The 19,484-nt window shown below is 38.0% G+C and overlaps 2 protein-coding genes across 2 annotated transcripts in view; both read left to right on the top strand.

Annotated features, from left to right (window-relative positions):
* BLOC1S6 (biogenesis of lysosomal organelles complex 1 subunit 6) overlaps positions 1-16,740 on the top strand; it is a 73,303-nt gene extending 56,563 nt beyond the window's left edge. Inside the window, exon 6 of the mRNA XM_044665069.1 lies at positions 16,694-16,740. The gene's annotated coding sequence lies outside the window, so the exon portion shown is untranslated. The remainder of the gene's footprint in view (positions 1-16,693) is intronic.
* The window catches only part of SQOR (sulfide quinone oxidoreductase), an 87,711-nt gene that overhangs the window by 40,015 nt on the left and 28,212 nt on the right, over positions 1-19,484 (top strand). The window contains exon 2 of the mRNA XM_044665067.1: positions 16,694-16,944. Coding sequence (XP_044521002.1) covers positions 16,711-16,944 — 234 coding nt within the window. The 5' untranslated portion in view covers positions 16,694-16,710. The remainder of the gene's footprint in view (positions 1-16,693; positions 16,945-19,484) is intronic.

The raw sequence follows: 19,484 nt of genomic DNA, 5'->3' as shown, positions 1-19,484 counted from the left end.
TTCTTTCCATCTTTCCTTCCTTCCTTCCTTCCTTCCTTCCTTCCTTCCTTCCTTCCTTCCTTCCTTCCTTCCTTCCTTCCTTCCTTTGTCTGGTACTGCTATCTCCTATTCTCCATTATTCATGATCAGTTTAATCTGATAGTGGTTCAGTAAGGGCATCTGTCAGGTAACACCACCGTAACTGAGGACGTAAGTTCATCTGGCCCAGGTGACTTGAATTCAACAAGAGCAGCGAAGTGCTGCCTTGTTCTCCTTTATTTATCTTGGTTATCAACCCCCTATGTGTGTTTTTGCCCATTTCCCTCCCCTATTCAAAGGTCATTTCCTTTGGCAGAGAAACAGAAGCAACATATGAATCAAATGGCTTTGCCTTTCCTGTCGTTGGTTATTATAATACCATTCTCCTTAACCAGCATTACTTCTTTGATCATCTTCTTTCCCCAAATATTAATGCCTAAAGCTTCCTTTAATTGTCTTTAGCTCTCTTAACAGCCTCAGCTCATTCTGAGATTCAACAATCTTGGAACTAATTTGACAGAATCATAATTATTCTTTTGTACTCATTTTCTTCTATGACCTCTAGTCTTGCCTCCCTAACTTCCTATTGGATGTTTCAAACCAATTATTTTGTAGGAATCTTGAACTTAGCATGACCAAAACAGAAGCCTCCCAATTCCATTTCTCTTCTGAATTTATAAGGGTACCTTGCAACTACCCAGCTGCCTCTGCAACCTCTAAATTATCTTCAGCACCTCACTTTCTTTCTTCATTCCACATGTCCAATCACTTGCCAGGTTTTATCCTTATTTTGGCCTCGATGTCATCTTTTGTCTTCTCTTTACTTATACAGATACCATGCTAATCCTCATTACCTTTCTTTCAGACAAAAGCAATAGCCTCATATTTGATTTCCCTGTTCCAAGTATCTCTCCTTTCCAATTTATCCTCCATGTAGCTGCCAGTTCCTAAATCTTGGCTATGATCACATTATTCTTCTGCTTGGGATTTACCCTAGTGGCCCCCTTTTACTTCTAGGACCAAATACAAACGTCTCTGTCTGGCATTTGTAGCCCTTCACAACCCAACTCCATCCTATCTTTCCAGTCCTATTAAACATTTCTTTCATTTATGCACTTAAAAAAAAACAAAACACCAACCCTTATGGTTTGTCTTAAAATCAATACTATGTATTGGTTCCAAGACTGAAGAGCAGTAAAGGACTAGGCAGTGGGGGTTGTGACTTGCCCAGGGTCGTCACATAGCTAGGAAGTATTTGAACCTAGATCCTCCCGTCTCCAAGCCTGGCTCTCTATCCATTGAGCCACTTAATTGCCTGACTTCATGTACTCTTTGGATCAGTAAAACTGTTTCTCTTACTTTTCCTCATACACAGCATATGTCCCCTCTTCATTCCTTGGCATGGGCTGTTTGTTCCATGCCCGGAATGCAATCCCTTTCTCCTCTTTGTCTCTTAGGATTCCTAGTTTCTTTTCTTACTCAGATCAAGCACTATTTTCTACCTGAGGCCTTTTGTGATCCTCTCAGCTGTGGGTGCATTTCCCTCCTTCACCTGACACATCTTCTCATATTTTTAATATACTTTATATTACATGTTGTCTCTCCTTACAGAATATAAGGTCTTTGAGGGCAAGAAATTTATTTTCCATGCACGTAGCATAGTACACATAGAAGGCATTCAGTAAATGCTTGCTTACTAATTGATAGCAACTATACAAATAAGTCTCTTTTTTTGTGGTGTAAGGCACTCTTTTTCACTATTCAGATTTGATTGGATAAATTGGTTGGGGGGAGGCTAGGCAGCTCGAAAGATAGAGAGCCAGGCCCAGAGAAGAGGGGAAGTCTTGGGTTCAAATTTGGCCGCCTCAGATACTTCCTAGTTATGTCACCCTGGGCAAGTCTCTGCCTAGCTTTTACTGTTCTTCTGCCTTAGAACCAATACTTAGTATTGATTCTAAGATCAGAGTGTTTTTTTTTTTTTTGAAGAATGGTAGATTTCACTTATCTCACTGTCTTGAACATAGTGAGTGCTCTTCCACCTTAGACTAGTAATTCTAAGATGGAAGGCAAGAGTTTAAAAAAATTTTTTTTAAAACAAAACATCACAACTAACTAACTTCTCTTGCTTCTATATTCTCTGCATGGCTTTTAGAAATAATCTTTAAAATTTTGGGGGGGATAAGTTTTCTTTATATTCATATCGGTCTCTTTAGACAGCTTCTACTTTGTCTTCCTCTTTTACTTGTCAGAATTTCATTCTGGAGAGTTCCTTATGATCATAGAATAACAAATGTAGGGCTGGACAGAACTTTAGAGGCAACAGAATGCAGCCTTCCCATTTTATAGATGCAGAACTGAGATGAAAAGAAATTAAGTGACTCACCTACTTTTTTTTTTAACCCTTAACTTCTATTGCTTGCTACAATTATTGATTGTGAGGCAGAATAGCAGTAAGGACTAGGCAACTGGGATTAAATGACTTGCCTAGGGTCACATAGCAAGGAGGTAGATGTCTGAGTCCCTTCCATCTCCAGGCCAGGCACTCTAGCCACCAAGACACTTATTTGCCCCAATTTGCCTAGTTTCATATAGTGACTGAGTGTCTGAGGTGGTATTTGAACCCAGGTCGCTCTGACTTAAAATCTAGGTACTCAATTTACTATGCTTAGCCTAGCAATATCTCTGGGTCGTCTTAAGCTAGGAGTCAAAGTATCTTCCACTGGGGAAATGAAGGATTATGTCTTTTCAGTGTCTTATTAAACAACAAATAAAATACTATGGATGTATAGTTTGTTTTTTTAATTATAAAATCATATTAAGGAACTGCAATTTTGATATTGTTGTGTTGAATTGTTTCAATCTTATTTGACTCTTCATGATCGCATTTGGGGTTTTCTTGGCAAAAATACTGGTGTGGTTTGCCATTTCTTTCTCCAGCTCATTTTACAAGTGAGGAACCTGAGGCAAATAGGGTTAAATGACTTGCCCAGAGTCACACAGCTAGTAAGTGTCTGAAACCAGTTTTGAACTCAGTAAGACGAATCTTCTCGACTCCAGGCCTGGAGTTGCCTAGACCTGCAAATAAATCCACCCATATTAAAATCTTGCTTTGTGTTGGATACTGTAGCACATTCTTTCTTGGCCCCTCACTGCAGTGTTATTACAGTAGCATTCTAATACCTTTTTGAGATCCAACCAGCTTTGAGACAACCTTCTCTGTCATCCAGCTAGGATTTTCAGTAAGCTGATCCAGGTGACAGAGGCTGAAGATTTACAAAGGAATGAATGGGTATAAAGCCCTTTGTCAAAGTAAAACACGGAGTAGATATGAGTCCCAACAAAACACAACTGTAATAGAATAACAATAAGAGCTCTGCAACTTAGGACTTTCTTTTGGCAAAATGTTTTGGGTGATTGTATGGGTCTACAAGTTCTGGATTTGGGAATGAGAGCCTTAATTTGAATCCCAGCTCAAGTAATCTGTGTGATCACAGTAAGATCCTTGTATTTTCTTGGCTTTGGTTTCTTCATTTACAAAATGTTGGTACCTCCTGGCAGAGATGTGATGGTCTTGGAATGTGGAAGAAGGCACTCTTTTTTTTCTTAAAACAACCACCACCACCACCCACAAAACCTTTACCTCTTGTTTTAGAATCAATGTTTTATATTGGTTCCAAGACTGAAGAGTGGTAGGGGCTTGATATTTGAGGTTAAGTGACTTGTGCAGGGTCACAAAGCTAGGAAAAGTCTAAAGCCAAATTTTAACCCAAACCTCTTATGTCTAGGTCTTGTGCTCAATTCAGTGAGCCACCTAGTTTTCCTTTGACACTCTGATGGTCAGTGTGGGAATTTGTTATCTATCTGTCTGTCTGTCCATCTTTCTTTCTGTCTGTCCATCTGTCCACCCATCTATCTGTCTCCCTGTCTCCCTGTCTGCCTCTCTCTCTCTCTCTCTCTCTCTCTCTCTCTCTGTCTCTGTCCATCTGTCTGTCTGTCTACCCATCTGTCTATCTACCCATCCATTTTTCTATCTATCTATCTATCTATCTATCTATCTATCTATCTATCTATCTATCTATCTATCTATCTATCTATCATCCATACCTTCTATCTTAGAATTGACACTATGTATTGGTTTCAGGACAAAAGAGCAGTAAGGGCTGGGCAAAAGGGATTAAGTGACTTGCCTAGGATCACATAACTAGGAAGTAACTGAGAACAAATTTGAACCCAGGACCCCCCATCTCTGGACCTAGACCTGGTTCTCTATCCACTGAGCTACCCTAGCAGCTACCCCTAAGCATATTTGTTTTGAGGGTTTTATTTTATTTCTTAGTGGCAGTTAGAGAGGAATGGTAAGGAATATGGGAGCAAAGAAAAATGGAAAAAAGGAAAGAAAGAAGAAAGGAAAGGTCACTTCAAATTTAATTTTAAATGCACAAAAAACAGAAGGAAGATTAGAAAGAAGACAGACAAGCAAGATAGCTTTGAAAGTTAGATGTTGAATTTGTCATATGTTACAAAGAAAAGAGGACTATCTATTAGAGGTTGTGCAATCATTTTTCTCTTCAATTTATAAAGGAACCCTGGCTTTATTTGGTGTTTGTCAAGTTCAGAATGAAAAATTTTAAAGAGTTGTACTAAACGATTTCTGGTGTTTTTCCCATCTGTAAATGAAATGATTTAAATCTTTGTCTTTGTTGTTGCTGAGTATGTATCTGTCTATTTTTATTGCCACTGTTGTTCTATATTTGTTTCAGTCATGTTCAACTCTTCCTGACCCTATTTGGAGTTTTTTTGGCATACTGGAGTGGTTTGCTTCTCCAGCTCATTTTATAGATGAAGCAAACAGAGTTAAATGACTTGCCCAGGGTCACATAGCTATTAAGCAATTGAAGACAAATTTGCACTCAGGTCTTCCTGACTACAGGCCTGGCACTTTATCCACTACACCACTTAACTGCCCATTGTTACCACTAACCTCTCCAAATTTGTCTTTCCCCCAACTTCCTTAGGTGCAAAAACTCCTTATGTTTACTCTTGATTTGCCCTACCAAAACCTACTTTTGGGGAAGGATTTGAAACTCATCCATCCTAATGTTTTAAAAATTGGTAACAGTTTAAAATGTTATCATTTTATTTCTGAATTCATGTTTTATTTCATGATACATAGATCATATGCAAAGTTATTTTTTTAAACCCTTACCTTGCATCTTAGAATCAATTCTTTGTATTGGTTCCAAGGCAGAAGAGTGGTAAGGGCTAAGCAATGGAGGTTAAGTGACTTGTCCAGAGTCACCCAGCCTAGGAAGTGTCTGAGGTTAGATTCAAATCCAGGACCTCCCATCTCTAGGCCTTGCTCTCAATCCACTGAGCTACATGGCTGCCCCCTCACATGCTAAGTTGACAGCAGGTTCTTCAGCCAGAAAACTTGATGATGGACAAATAAACACAAACATACTGGATTCCATTTATGTTGCTTTCATAGTTGCAGTCTTTTTAGACCTTGCCCCCTTTTTTTTTTTTTTAATTTTTGACCTTGTATTTCATATGATGAATATAGTGCCTTACACAAAGGTACTTTAAAAAAATTTATTTAGAATATTTTTCTGGATGTGGATAGCGTTCCTTCTCATAAATTCCTCTGGATTGTCCTGGGTTATTGCATTGCTGCTAGTAGAAAAGTCTATTACATTCGATTGTGCCATAATGTATCAGTCTCTTTGTACAGTGTTCTCCTGGTTCTGCTCCTTTTGCTCTGCATCAGGTCCTGGAGGTCATTCCAGTTCACATGGAATTCCTCCAGTTTACTATTCCTTTGAGCACAATAGGATTCCATCACCAGCAAATACCACAATTTGTTCAGCCATTCCCCAATCGAAGGGCATCCCCTCATTTTCCAATTTTTTGCCTCCACAAAGAGTGCAGCTATGAATATTTTTGAACAATCCTTTCTCTTTATGATCTCTTTGGGGTACAAACCCAGCAGTGGTATGGCTGGATCAAAGGGGAGTCATTCTTTTAACGCCCTTTGTGCATAGTTCTAAATTGCCATCCAGAATGGTTGGACTAGACCTTGCCTCGAAGTGAAGTATGAGCAAAGCGATTCCTCCATAAGTGGCCAGTACATAATTCTTCCTGCCATTAAGAGGTATATGAATTGGAGTATTTTTTAAAACAAGTGGAATTATACTATCAGATTCTATTCTTGACCTGCCATAATTAAAATCCTCTGTCGCCACTGCTGCCCTTCACTCTGTTTGTTTATTTATTTATCTATCTATTCATTCATTCATTCATTCATTTATTTAAATATTTTATTTTTTTTTAAGAAAAATTTTCCATGGTTCCATGATTCATGTTTTTACTTTCCCCTTCACCCCCTCTTCACCCCCCCCCATAGCCAACGTGCATTTCCACTGGTTTTAGCATGTGTCTTCAATCAAGACCTATTTCCATATTTTTGATAGTTGCATTGGTGTGGTCTTTTCGGGTCTACATCCCCAATCATGTCCCCCTCAACCCATGTGTTCAAGCAGTTGTTTTTCTTCTATGTTTCCACTTCTGTAGTTCTTCCTCTGAATGTGGGTAGCGTTCTTTTCCATAAATCCCTCAGAATTGTTCTGGGTCATTGCATTGCTGCCAGTACAGAAGTCCATTACGTTGGATTATACCACAGTGTTATCAGTCTCTGTGTACAATGTTCTTCTGGCTCTGCTCCTTTCACTCTGCATCGATTCCTGGAGGTCATTCTAGTTCACATGGAATTCCTCCAGTTTATTATTCCTTTGAGCACAATAATATTCCATCACTAACATATACCACAATTTGTTCAGCCTTTCCCCAATTGAAGGGCATACCCTCATTTTCCAGTTTTTTGCCAACACAAAAAGTGAGCCTATAAATATTTTTGTACAAGTCTTTTTACCTATGATCTCTTTGGGGTACAAACCCAGCAATGTTATGGCTGGCTCGAAGGGCAGGTAGTCTTTTAGAGCTCTTTGGTCATATTTCACTGTCTGTTTAAAGTGTTATTATTTTTAAAACCCTTACCTTCTGTCTTGGTATTAATTCTAAGACATAAGAGCATCAAGGGCTAGGCAATTGGGGTTTAGTGACCAGAATATGGCACTTGGAAACAGGGAAACCTGAGTTCTAATCCTGCCTCACACACTTATTAGCTCTGCCACCCTGAGCAAGTACCCTAACCTCTGTATGTCCCACCTTGGTTTTGTAATTTGTAAAATGAGAATAATTATAGAATATGTCACTTAAGGGTCACATAGTTAGGATGTCTAGCTTAAAGTGTTATCTCTTCCAAAGCTATCTGCAGCATTTGATACTACAATGAAAGTCCTTAACCTGAATTTGTGATGCTCTTCCTGTGGAAATTATTGAACTGATTACATAATCATGGGGTCATAGATCTAGAACTAGAAGTGATTTTTGAGGTCATGTAGTCTAACCTCTCATTTTATTGAGGAACAAACTGAGGCATAGAGAACTTAAATGATTTTTGCCCAAAGTCACACAGGCAGTAAATTGAAGATCTGGGATTTGAACCTCGGTCTCTGACTTCTAGTCTCATATACTTCCCATTGTATCAGGAGAAACAGTATTTGGGATCAAAGGAGCCTTTCTAGAGCCCCTGAAATCATTATGTCTGTTCTTTTGGTTCTGTTTTTTTTTTTAACTGAAACTTTGTATTTTATCTTCAGATTACAAGAAAAAAAGTTCTTGTCAAGTATATAAAAACTTGGTACCTGTAGGACCATGGACAAATTACTTAACCCTCCAGGCCTGTTTCCACATCTGTCAAATGAGGGGATTGGACTGGATACCCTTTTAATTACAAATTATAAAACCTAGGTGGAGGGGGCAGCTGGGTAGCTCAGTGGATGGAGAACCAGGCCTAGAGACGGGAGGTCCTAGGTTCAAATCTGACCTCAGACACTTCCCAGCTGTATGACCCTGGGCAAATCACTTGACCCCCATTGCCTACCCTTACCACTCTTCTGCCTTGGAGCCAATACATAGTATTGATTCCAAGACGGAAGGTAAGGGTTTAAAAAAAATAAAAATAAAACCTAGGTGGAGACATACAGGTTAGGGTTACTTGCCCAGGTTGCATAGCTAGTGAGTGAGGCAGGATTAGAACTCAGGTTTTCCTGGTTCCAAGTGCCATATTCTATTTACTTCCATCTCTAAACCTATAGCCTTATGAGTATAGAAATCTAAACTGGGATCAAAGTAATTAGCTGCAATTATGTGAGAACTAGGAAAGCTTTTAATTTTTCCTTTGTTCTTGCTTTCTTATTTGTTTTGAATGCACATGTCAAAAATATTAAGAGCTATCATTTATATTGTCCTTTAAGGTTTATAAAGTGCTTTATATAATTTCACTCTTTTGATCTTAAGAATAACTCTTGTGAGGTAGATGCTGTAATTATCCTCATTTTACAAATTACAAAACCTAGGTGGAGCCACACAACTTAAGGTACTTGCCCAGGATGACATAGCCAGTAAGTGTGTGAGGCAGGATCAGAACTCCGGTTTTCCTGGTTCCAAGCGCCGTATTCGATTCGTTGTCAGCTTTGTTTGGTAGTTGGCAAACATACTGGAGTGGTTTGCTTTTTCCTTCTCCGGCTCATTTTACAGATTAGAAACTGAGGCAAACAGGGTTAAGTGACTTGCCACAGGGTCTCCTAGCTAGCAAATGTCTGTGTTTGAACTCACAGCATGAGTCCTCCTGACTCCTTCTGTCTGTCTACTGTGCCATCTGGCTGCCCCCAGGAATCCAAGGACCTAGGTTTTCAAATCTTGACTCTGTTATTTAATTCCTTTGTGAACTTGGACATGTTCCCTTGCTTCCTTGGTCTAAGGTTTCCTTATCTGTAAAACGAAGGGGAGTGTACATGGTCTCAAAGATTCTTTCCAGCTCTAAATCTATGATTCTACGAACAGTAGCTGTAGGGGTGATCGGAACGATTTGGTGGCCTGTTTAACTCTAGCTGAAAAAAGAATGTGTGTCTCTTGTTAATTCCCTTGGACGGAGGCCAAAGAGGTGGCTTTGCCAACTCAGTCTGAGAACGTCCAATGTCATGTGATGGGGGAATTAGGAAGCATTTTAAAGGAAGAGATCGGATAACTTCTTGACAGAAAAGCTGGGTCTTTGGGAACGGTGAGGCATTACAGAAGTCATGTTAAGGGCCTGAAACTGACAGTAACTGGTGTAAGTAGGAATTTCCTACATATTCTAATCCTATCTTTCAGAAATGTAACAGGTGGTTTACCACTCTCCTACGCAGAGGAAAACAACTTTGATTTGATAAAGTATTCTGAAATATTTGAATCTTCTGAAAGATTTGATCTTTGTTCTGAAAAAAAATATTTTCTTTTTTGGAATTCAGGATGTAGAACAAAAATAATTTATTTTATTTTTAAATTATTTACTTAAAATTATTTAAATGCACTTAATATAAAATAGAGCATAGCTTTTATTTAGTGATAGTTAAACACATTTAAAGCCTTTTAAAACTCTAGATTTGTGATTTCATCTACATAGGAAACTTCCAGGGTAGAAAGGCCCTCTGTGGATGGAGACCAGTGCCTGGGCTCTAATGAACTTTTCATCTTAGTGAGTTGCTGATGATGTTGAGGTGTTAAATTACTTTCTTATGACCATACACAAAAACATAAGCATATATATATACACTTATACATACATACATACATATATATAGTATGAAAGAAAGAGATGAGAGAGACAGAAACAGGGATGGGGAGGAGGTAGAGAAAGAGAAACATATGCATGCATACATACATTCATACATATATAGTATGTAAGGGAGATGAGAGAAACAGAGACAATCAGAAACAAAGATGGATTATGTTGCTAAATGTTTAACAACTGGCTTTTGGAAAAAATATGTACAAAATATACTTTTAAGTTTAATTTGCATTATTAATATTTTCTCTGTAACCTTCTTAAATCCTGAAAATAAACAGAACAATAAATCAAGCTCTGAATAGCATTTGCTGATTTCTGAGGAATAAATGTTCACATTGAAAATTTAACAAATGGCACTAGGATAACTGTTAGTACATGTCAGAGGCAGGAGTTGAACCCAGACCTTAATGCTTCTAACACTCATTTTCTACCTACCATCCAAACTGAGAGGTGTCTCTAAAAATGAAGATGATATAAATATCTGAACTAAAAATTACTTTGTGTTTTTTACCTCAACAGAACTCAGGAATAAATGAGTTCATTTAGTAAATGAAAGAATTGCTAGGAATAAATTTGTTTATGTCCTATTAGATAAATTTGACATAAATTCATGGGTAGATAAGAAAGCTGGCAAGATTAATGATTTGTGGTACTTCTCGGTCATCTTTATTTGTTTTTATTGGTACTTTTTATACTACATTAATTTCTTTTAAAATATTTTAATTTTATTAACTCTTTCCTAATTATAGCTAAAATTTTTTAAAAATTCATTAAATTTTTTTCCTCCTTCCCCATCCCTTTAGAAGGAGCAATATGGTACTGATTATTCATTTGAAATGATACAAAACCTTTCCATTCTAGCCATATTGCAAAAGAAAACACACATACAAACAAGAAAAAGTTTTAAAAAGTATACATCAATTTGCACTTATAAGAGTTGGTCAGTTCTCTCTCTGGATGCGGTTCTCATTTTTCATCATAAGTCCTCTGAAATTGTCTGGTATCATTGGCTTGATCAGAGTAGCTAAGTCTTTCAAAGTTGATAATTGGGACTATATTGCTATTACTATGTATCATATTCTCTGGCTGGGTTTTTCTAACAGCTTCTTGTTCATCATGTCTTATAACAATAGTATTCTATCACAACCTTGTACCACAACTTGTTTACCCCTCAATTTCCAATTCTTTACTACCACAAAAAGAGCTACTATAATTATTTTTGTACAAGCAGGTCCTTTTCCCTTTCCTTTGATCTCTTTGGAATATAGACTAGTAGTAGTATTGCTTCATCAAAGGATATGTATTTTTATATGCCTATGGACATAGTTCCAAAAATTGCCTTCCAGAATGGTTGGATTAGTTCACAATTCCACCAATAATGTACCAGTGTCCCAATTTTTCCACATTCATTTTTAAATAACACTCTTTTACCAAAGTGTAAGTTTTCCTTGTAGAAAAGGTTAAAAAAGAGAAAGTTCATCTAACTAAAAAAGTCAGCTAGCACATTGACTATATCTGACGGTATGTCCATGCTTTTATACTCATAGTGCCCTACCTCTGAAAATAAGGGTTAAGATGCTTTTTTTTTGCAACCCTTCTCTTAGGGATGAGTTCAGTAATAATAATTACTAAGTGTTTGTTTTAAATTGTTCTTTCCATTTCCATTCTTAAACTCATTGTACATTGTTTTCTCAGGGAATTTATTGGCATGTTGTTTATTTTTTCCGCATAGTCCCCAGGACAGAAATTGGCCTTTAGTGAAGTTTGTGTTCAAAGCATCTTTGTGCCTCTGGCTATCAGTTTTGGTCAAGAATGTATCTTGGTTCTTTTTTTTTTTTAATCCTTCCTTCCATCTTAGAATCAATGCTGTGTATTGGTTCCAAGGCAGAAGAGCAGTAGGACTAGGCAATAGGGGCAAATACTGTTCCAATTTTTTTTTTAAACCCTTACCTTCTGTCTTAGAATCAATGCTATATATTGTTTCCAAGGCAGAAGAGTGGTAAGATCTAGGCAATGGGGGTCAAGTGACTTGCTCAGGGTCACCCAGCTAGGAAGTGTCTGAGGCCAGATTAGAACCCAGGACCTCCCATCTCTAGGCCTGGCTCTCAATCCACTGAGCCACCCAGCTGCCCCCTACATCTTGGTACTAATGTCAGGTACTAAAATTCTCTTTTAAAATTATTATTAAATGCTATTATTCTGCCTTGTTGCTTCTAGTGATTTGTAAGGAAGGTTTTGCACAACTGAGTTACTAATGACTTTGAATTATAGCCCCTGCTTCTATGACTTGGAAGTTCTGGACAGAGTTCATCATCTTGATTTGTGGTGGCTTGTCAGGAAGTTATTTGAAGCTTTGGAACAATTCTCCCATAAATTACTTGCTTCTTTACCACTTGTTTTTTTTTTTAAAAATCCTATTGGCAAAATCTTGAACTAACCTGGTCTTGAGGAGTTTCACATCTCTAATTACTTTTAAACCCATATTGCTAAATACTGAAATAAGGCGGAGGCTGGGCTTCTTAGCTGAATCAGTGAAATCATCTACTGTTGTCCTCCAGCTGCTTCCTCAAACAGAAAGTTATAGATGGTCAGAGCTAGAAGCCATCTTAGAGAACATCTAGTCCAAAACTCTTCATTTTACAGATAAGGAAACTGAGGCCCAGAGAATTACTCAGTTAATTTTTATTCATTGCTACCATTCCTCAAAGTTAAACTTAGGGTTCCAGGATTGGCATTTTCCTTTAACCATGAAATAGATTATTGTAGTCATTCTCCCACATAGAAGATTTAATTTAATTTGACAAATATTTATTATGCTTTTACTATATTTTGAGATGGAGCAGCCAGGAAGCTCAGTGGTTAGAGTACAGGGCCCATAGTTAGGAAGACTCATCTTCTGGAGTTCAAATCTGGCCTCATACAAGTCTTACTAGTTGTGTGACCCTGGATAATGGTGAGGAGGGATTAAATTCTAGACAATCTATGCAAAAGACCAGGAGCTTGAGGTTGCCTTTTGTGTCTGAGGAAACTGCTAGTAGTCCAGTATGACTGGAGAAGAGTATGTGAAGGAAAGGGAATAATAAGGAAGAAGAACAGAAAGGTACATAGGAGCCATCCTATGGAAAGAATTGGAAGCCAGACTAAAGATTTTATATTTTATTCTAGAGGCAATAGGAAACCACTGAAGATTTTGGGAAAAAGGAGTGGCATAGTCAAGGCTGTTTTAGAAATATTGGCTTGGGGGCATTTAGGTAGCACCATGGAGAGTGCATCAGATTTAGAATCAAGAGGACTCGGGGGAGGGGGCAGCTGGGTAGCTGGGTAGCTCAGTGGATTGAGAGCCAGGCCTAGAGATGGGACTGAGAGCCAGGCCTAGGTTCAAATCTGACCTCAGACACTTCCCGGCTGTGTGACCTTGGGTAAGTCACTTGACTCCCATTGCCTACCCTTACCACTCTTCTACCTTGGAGCCAATACATAGTATTGACTCCAAGACAGAAGGTAAGGGTTTAAAAAAAATTAAAAAAAAAAAAAAAAAAGAGGACCTGGGGTTCAAATTTAGCCTCAGAATCTCTCTAGCTATGTGACACTAGACAAGTCACTTAACCCTGATTGCCTTACCATTCTTCTGTGTTGGTATCAATTCTGAGGCAGAAGGTAAGGGTTTAAGCCCTTTCCCATCCCCCCAAATATTGGCTTTGGCAGTTGTACAGAGGATGAAATAGAAGGGGAGAAACTGGAACAAGACAAGAGTAGTTAAGAGATCTTTGCAATGCCTGTATTAGGTGGTGACTGTGTCCACAGAGAGAGAGGGATGAGTCCAAGAATTTTTGGAAGCAAAATTGACAAGCCTTGGCCGATGTTTGGATAGGGAAGTTGAACAGGTGGAAGCCAATTCCTTTATTTTCAGATGATGGGGACAATAAGTAAGAAATAATGTATACATTATTGGCCGTGGTCAATGTGTTAGTTGATTTTGCTGAATGTTTTCTTTTTAAATTTTTGTTGAAAAGGAAAACTTACTTGGAGAGGCATATATTATAAAAACAAAAGGCACATAGTAAGAAATACTCTTCCTTCATTCATTATGATTCCCTGAGCAGAAGCAAAAAAGACTTAAAGCAATCTATCTTCTGTCCTCTTTAATCAGTTCAGGTTATATCTGCTTCACATTGAGTTCATTTGTATTTGGTCAGGATATTAGGAGCATCAAATCTACTAATGTCTGTAATAGCAATGGGGTAAAAATATGAAACTGGCAGTTTGCTTTTTTCTCTTCACCCATTTATTCCCATCTCTTTTCCTCTTTTTTTCCTTCTTTCATTTGCCAAATTCTTAGAATACTCATGTTGTACTTACATATTTCTTGCTGGATGAGAATGATCTGCTAAATAAATTCACATTCAAATGTTGGTGATTTATTAAAGTATGAAGTGTTGACTCTCACCAGAGCATTTTCTTTTTAAAAGAAGACTGTCTAGGGAGGATTGTACTTAAACAAAGGATGGGGCCTTGATGATTAATAAATGTGGTATGTCTATGGGAACCTGGAGTCGGGGAAGATGTTAAGATGATAGATTTAGTACTCGAAGGGACCTCAGAGCCAAATTTCTATTTTTTTATAGATGAGTAAACCAAAATAGTGGATAGAGCACCAGACCTGAAATCAGGTTATCAATGTGAATTTTGGAAGCCCTAAGTTCCGCCCAATTCTCTTGAGAACTTGCCTTTAAGGGAAGTCCCGAACTGACCTTGTCTTAGATTGAATAAGGAATTTCTAAGTGTCCATTAAGTGTCCTGAATAGGAGTAATAGAAATGCTCAAACCCTCAAGCAGCCCTAGTTCAGGTGATTCTCTCAGAGACACTGTCCTCAGAGGCCCTAGGTTCAACTCTGTGTGGTATTTAGCATTTGGCTCTGTGTGCTGTCTCTTTTCCGATTAAAGATTTGGTTTTGCTGACTGCTTTAGTGGTCCTGTATTTTTCCAGGTTGACAAGGTCTTCCTGAGTTCAAATCTCCAATCTCATTTACTAGCTGTGTGACCCTGAGCAAGTCGCTTACCTCTGTTTGGCTCATTTTCCTCATCTGTCAAATGAGCTGGAGAAGGAAAGGGCAAACTACTCCAGTATATTTGCCAAAAAAACCTCAAATGGAGTCAGGAAGAGTGACTGAAATGACTCATATTTGTGAGTTCAAATCTGACCTCAGATACATAATAGTTGTGTGACTTTGGGCAAGTCACTTAATCTTCTTTGTCTTAGTTTCCTCATCTGTAAAATGACCTGGGGAAGGAAATGGCGAACCAGTCCAGTATCTTTGCCAAGAAAACTCAAATGGATTTACAAAGAGTTGGTCTTGGTTGAAATGACTGAACAACATCACTAACAAGCAACAAACTAATGCACAGGTAGATTAAGTGACTTGTTTAAGGTCACAGAGGTAGGACAGGAATGGTTTTTGAACTTATGCCCTCTGACTCCAGAGGTGGTATTCTTTTTGCTGTTTGATGCTTCCTTATGCCTTCTGGAGCCAGGAGCCTCACATTATACTATGGACAACCACATTCAAACAAATAAACATTTTCAAGAAGTTGGAGAATGAAGGGTCCATGGGGTCATGAAGAGTAGGACAGAACTGAATAACAACTGTATACCAACCACTATGCTCTGCCCTGGGGATACAGATACGGGGCGGATGGTCATTGCCTCAAAGAATTTTCATTTTAATGTAGGAAGATAATTCATAAAGTGGAGCTGGAAGGAAAGATGGTAGGAGGGTGGTTTGGAACTGGTGGTCTGGAAAAGGGTTTGGTTCTTGGCAATATCAAGTGACACCTCACTGATCAGAGCCCAGCATAGTTCCTGGTGTGAACTCAAAATTTCCTTTGGGAGGAGTTGGGAAAGAATGAGGGAAGGCAGGGCTGGAATTGAGAAAAAGTGATTCATTTGTGTATACTATCTACAAGTTAGCTATACGAATTGTTAAGGACTGTAGAGAAAGGTATAGAAGTATTCATTGAAGGCCATCAACACTGACTTGAGTTATCTTCTTAAAAGGTAGTGTTGACTTGGAAAAACACAGAACTACTAAAGAAGTCATAAAATCAAATCTTTAATCAGGAAAGAGACAGGTCCTTAATATTTGGCCGCCACACAGAGCCCAGTGCTAAATAGCACACAGAGACAAAGGCTCTGGGGACTCTGAGGACAGAGTATCTGAGAGAATCACCATGCTAGATGATTCTCCCAAGAATACTAGGAAACATAGGGATCTTATAAACCTTTTGAGGAACTAAAGACAGGAAAGTATGATAGATTGGCTTTACTCTGGCTACAAGGAAATGAGAAGTTCAGGGAGAAGGCTGATAGAATAGAAAAGGAAGAGTCCAGTCAAAGGCTGGGCTACCTGGAAGAGGACTTGGATACAATGGGAGAAACTTCTAAGACAAAAAGCGTACTTAACATTTGATTATGTCTACTAGTCCCACCTAAACTGGGATCATTAAGTACTTTATTATTTAACCTGAGGCACAATTAGTCTGGGACTTCCCTCAAGGTAAGTTTCCAAAGGATAGGGTTACACTTGGGGTTCCCAAAAAACCAGTTGACAGTAGCTAAGTGGTGTACTGGATAGAGTTAGACTTTGAGTCATGAAGACCCAAGTTCAAATCCATGTTTGGACACTTATTAACTGTGCGAACCTAGGCAAGTCACTTAACTTCTGCTTCATTTCCACATCTGTAAAATTTTATGAGGATAATAATAATGCCTATCTCACAGGGTTTTCATGAAGATCAAATCAGATCATATTTGTAAAGCACTTTCTAAACTTGTGAATATGATAAGGTTCCCAACTCAGCCTCTGTCATTTTTGTGGATCAAGGAAAATGTTATATGTGGGAATTTATTATTATTTTTAATACTATATTTTCCCTTCTTCCATACAGATTGACCAGGATCAAGGATGACTCCCCTGGTCATGGTGACATCCTGCCCCCCAACTAGGCTTCTTGCCTCTTTACTCCATCGGGGAACTCAGCAGGCTAGCAAGTTTCAGCTGCACACAGGGACCCCCTGTGCTGTCAAGGACTACTATGAGGTGCTGGTCCTGGGCGGGGGCTGTGGTGGGATTGCCATGACCTCCCGAATGAAGAAAAAAGTGGGTGCTGAAAATATAGCCATTATTGAGCCTAGTGAGGTAAGTTGGGATTTTGTGTGTGTGTGTGTGTGTGTGTGTGTGTGTGTGTGTGTGTTGGGGAATGGTATTGTTGAGAAGTGGTTTCTAAATGTTTTTTGTTCTTGAAACCCCATCAGTAAAAAAATTTCTGAGCATGAATTCTCCGTATGGATTTATTTACTTAATTATCAAAAGAGATTACATATATAAAACCTTTGGCAAACCTTAAAGTGCTATATAAATGTTAGTTTTTATTTATAGATTATAGGCACATATGCTTATTAATAATTATGCATATCATAAATTATATTTAAATAAGTGTCATATGTTTAAGTATGAATATTAATTTAAATAAGTGTACTTAAATTATTAAATCATTTGCCCACTCTGAGTTAATCTTGGTATAGGGTGAAAGATGATCTAAGTCTAATTTCTCCCATACTGTTTACCAATTTTCCCAGCAGTTTTTGTCAAATAGTGGGTTCTTGTCCCCAAAGCTGGGATCTTTGGGTTTGTCGAACACTAGCCTGCTACTGTCATTTACTGTGTCTATTTCATTGATCCACCCTTCTATCTCTAAGCCAGTACCATATAGTTTTAATGATCATGGCTTTATAGTATAGTTTGAGATCCGGTAGAGCTAGACCTCAATCCTTCACATTTTTAAAATTATTTCCTTTGATATTCCTGATCTTTTGTTCTTCCAAATGAACTTTGTAATATTTTTTTCTATTTCTATAAAAAAGTGTTTTGGTAGTTTGATAGGTATAGCATATTAAATAATTAAAAGGATGCAATGAAGATGAAATAGTCCTCTTTAAAGTCACTGGAGTTTCTTGACTTTGTGGTCAGAATAAGCTTTAGGAAAATCATGTCAGTCAGTAGTTAATACTGCATCCTTTATCTCTTCTTTGAGAATAAGAGGAGGAAACCTCCGCTAAGCTCATCTGACTAGAGTAGGAAAGTGTGCAGGGAGAGCCCTTCTGGTTTTGCCACTTCTCATCTACTCTTTCATGACTGACATGATGAAAAGAAGTCACAATTCCTTCCTGGTTCTTATACTTATTCTAGCATGGGGAAGAAGTGACCTCTCTGGGCCTCCTAATTTATCATCATAATCATGATAACAATAACTAACATTTACATAGTGCTTTAAGGTTTGCAAAGAGCTTTTCATATATTATGTCATTTGACGCTCACAGTGCATGTGGGAGGCAGGATAGGTGGCTGTTATTATCTCCATTTTATTGGTGAGGAAACTGAGGCAGATAGAAGTTAAGCAACCTGCCCAGGTTCACATTACTCATAAGTATCTGAGGCTAGTTTTGAATTGTGACTATTTCTGACTTTAGGCTCAGTGGTCTATCCACTGCCCTAACTAGCTGCCTCAGCAGCTTTGCAAAGACTTCCTTAGGTAAGGGAAAGATCAGAGAACTGATAGAAGCTTAATAATGTATAATGTCCTTCCCAATTCTAAATCTCTGTTCAGATGGGAAAGAATGTAGAAAATTTTAGATGGATTTAAGAGTGCTTTGTTTTTTTGTTTTTTGTTTTTGTTTTTTTTTTATTCAAGGGAGAGAGACACTACTGACTCCTGCTCCCATCAAACTTAGGAAATTCAGTATTGATATCAGGCAGCTAGGTAGCATAATGAATAAAATATGATGTGGAGTCAGGAAGACCTGAGTTCAAATTCTGATTCAGATGCTTATTAGATGTGACTGTGACAAAATCATTTAACCTCTTTCAGCCCTAGTTTCTTCATCTGTAAATGAGGAAAGCACCTATTTCATAGAGTTGATGTGAGATAATTTATGAATTGCCTTGCAAACTTTAAAGCGCTATGTAAATTATTATTTTTATATATTTTATATTAATTTATATATAATATATAGAAATTATTTTATATACTTTATATATGTTTTATATACTACTATTTTATAGAGAATCAAAGGTTATAGGGATGTATGTATCATAATCACTTTGGGGCTTTTTCTGATTATGGGATATGCTGTGGGTCAAGTGAGAGCCAATCAGAAACTGGATGGCTCCTTCAGACCCATAACCTGATTTGTGAGTGGACCCCTGCCCTTCTCTGCCTTGTCTCTTAGTGCCTACTTCTCAGAATTATGAGGATCAAATGAGATAGTATTTGTAAAGCATTATTTACTTCATTCCTTCTTTTTCTGAGTTTCTGAGGCCAGATTTAAACCCAAGTTCTCCTGACTCCAGATCTGGTGCTCTATCCACTGAACTACCTAGCTGCCCCAAAACACTTTTAAAGAAATATCTCATTATTGGATTAAAGCACCTTTAAATATCTCAGTCAGAAATAAATCCCATGAGAATGCAGACTTGGATTGATAGGAATTTTTGGTAGCTAGAGGTTGTACCTATGTTTGCCTTTGGCTTTTTTTTTTCTTAGTAAATCTTTCCTTTGGAAGGCATCTGACCAGACTTCCTCAATGATTTTGAGAGTTGGGTACAGTTGGATCAAAGAATATGGAGTAAGAATAATAGCATTTATATAGTGCTGTAAGATTTATAAAATGCTTTTCTTC

The sequence above is a fragment of the Gracilinanus agilis genome, chromosome 2, assembly GCF_016433145.1.
Source record: "Gracilinanus agilis isolate LMUSP501 chromosome 2, AgileGrace, whole genome shotgun sequence".
NCBI classification, from domain to species: Eukaryota; Metazoa; Chordata; class Mammalia; order Didelphimorphia; family Didelphidae; genus Gracilinanus; species Gracilinanus agilis.
This window is presented reverse-complemented; position numbering and strand designations above follow the sequence as displayed.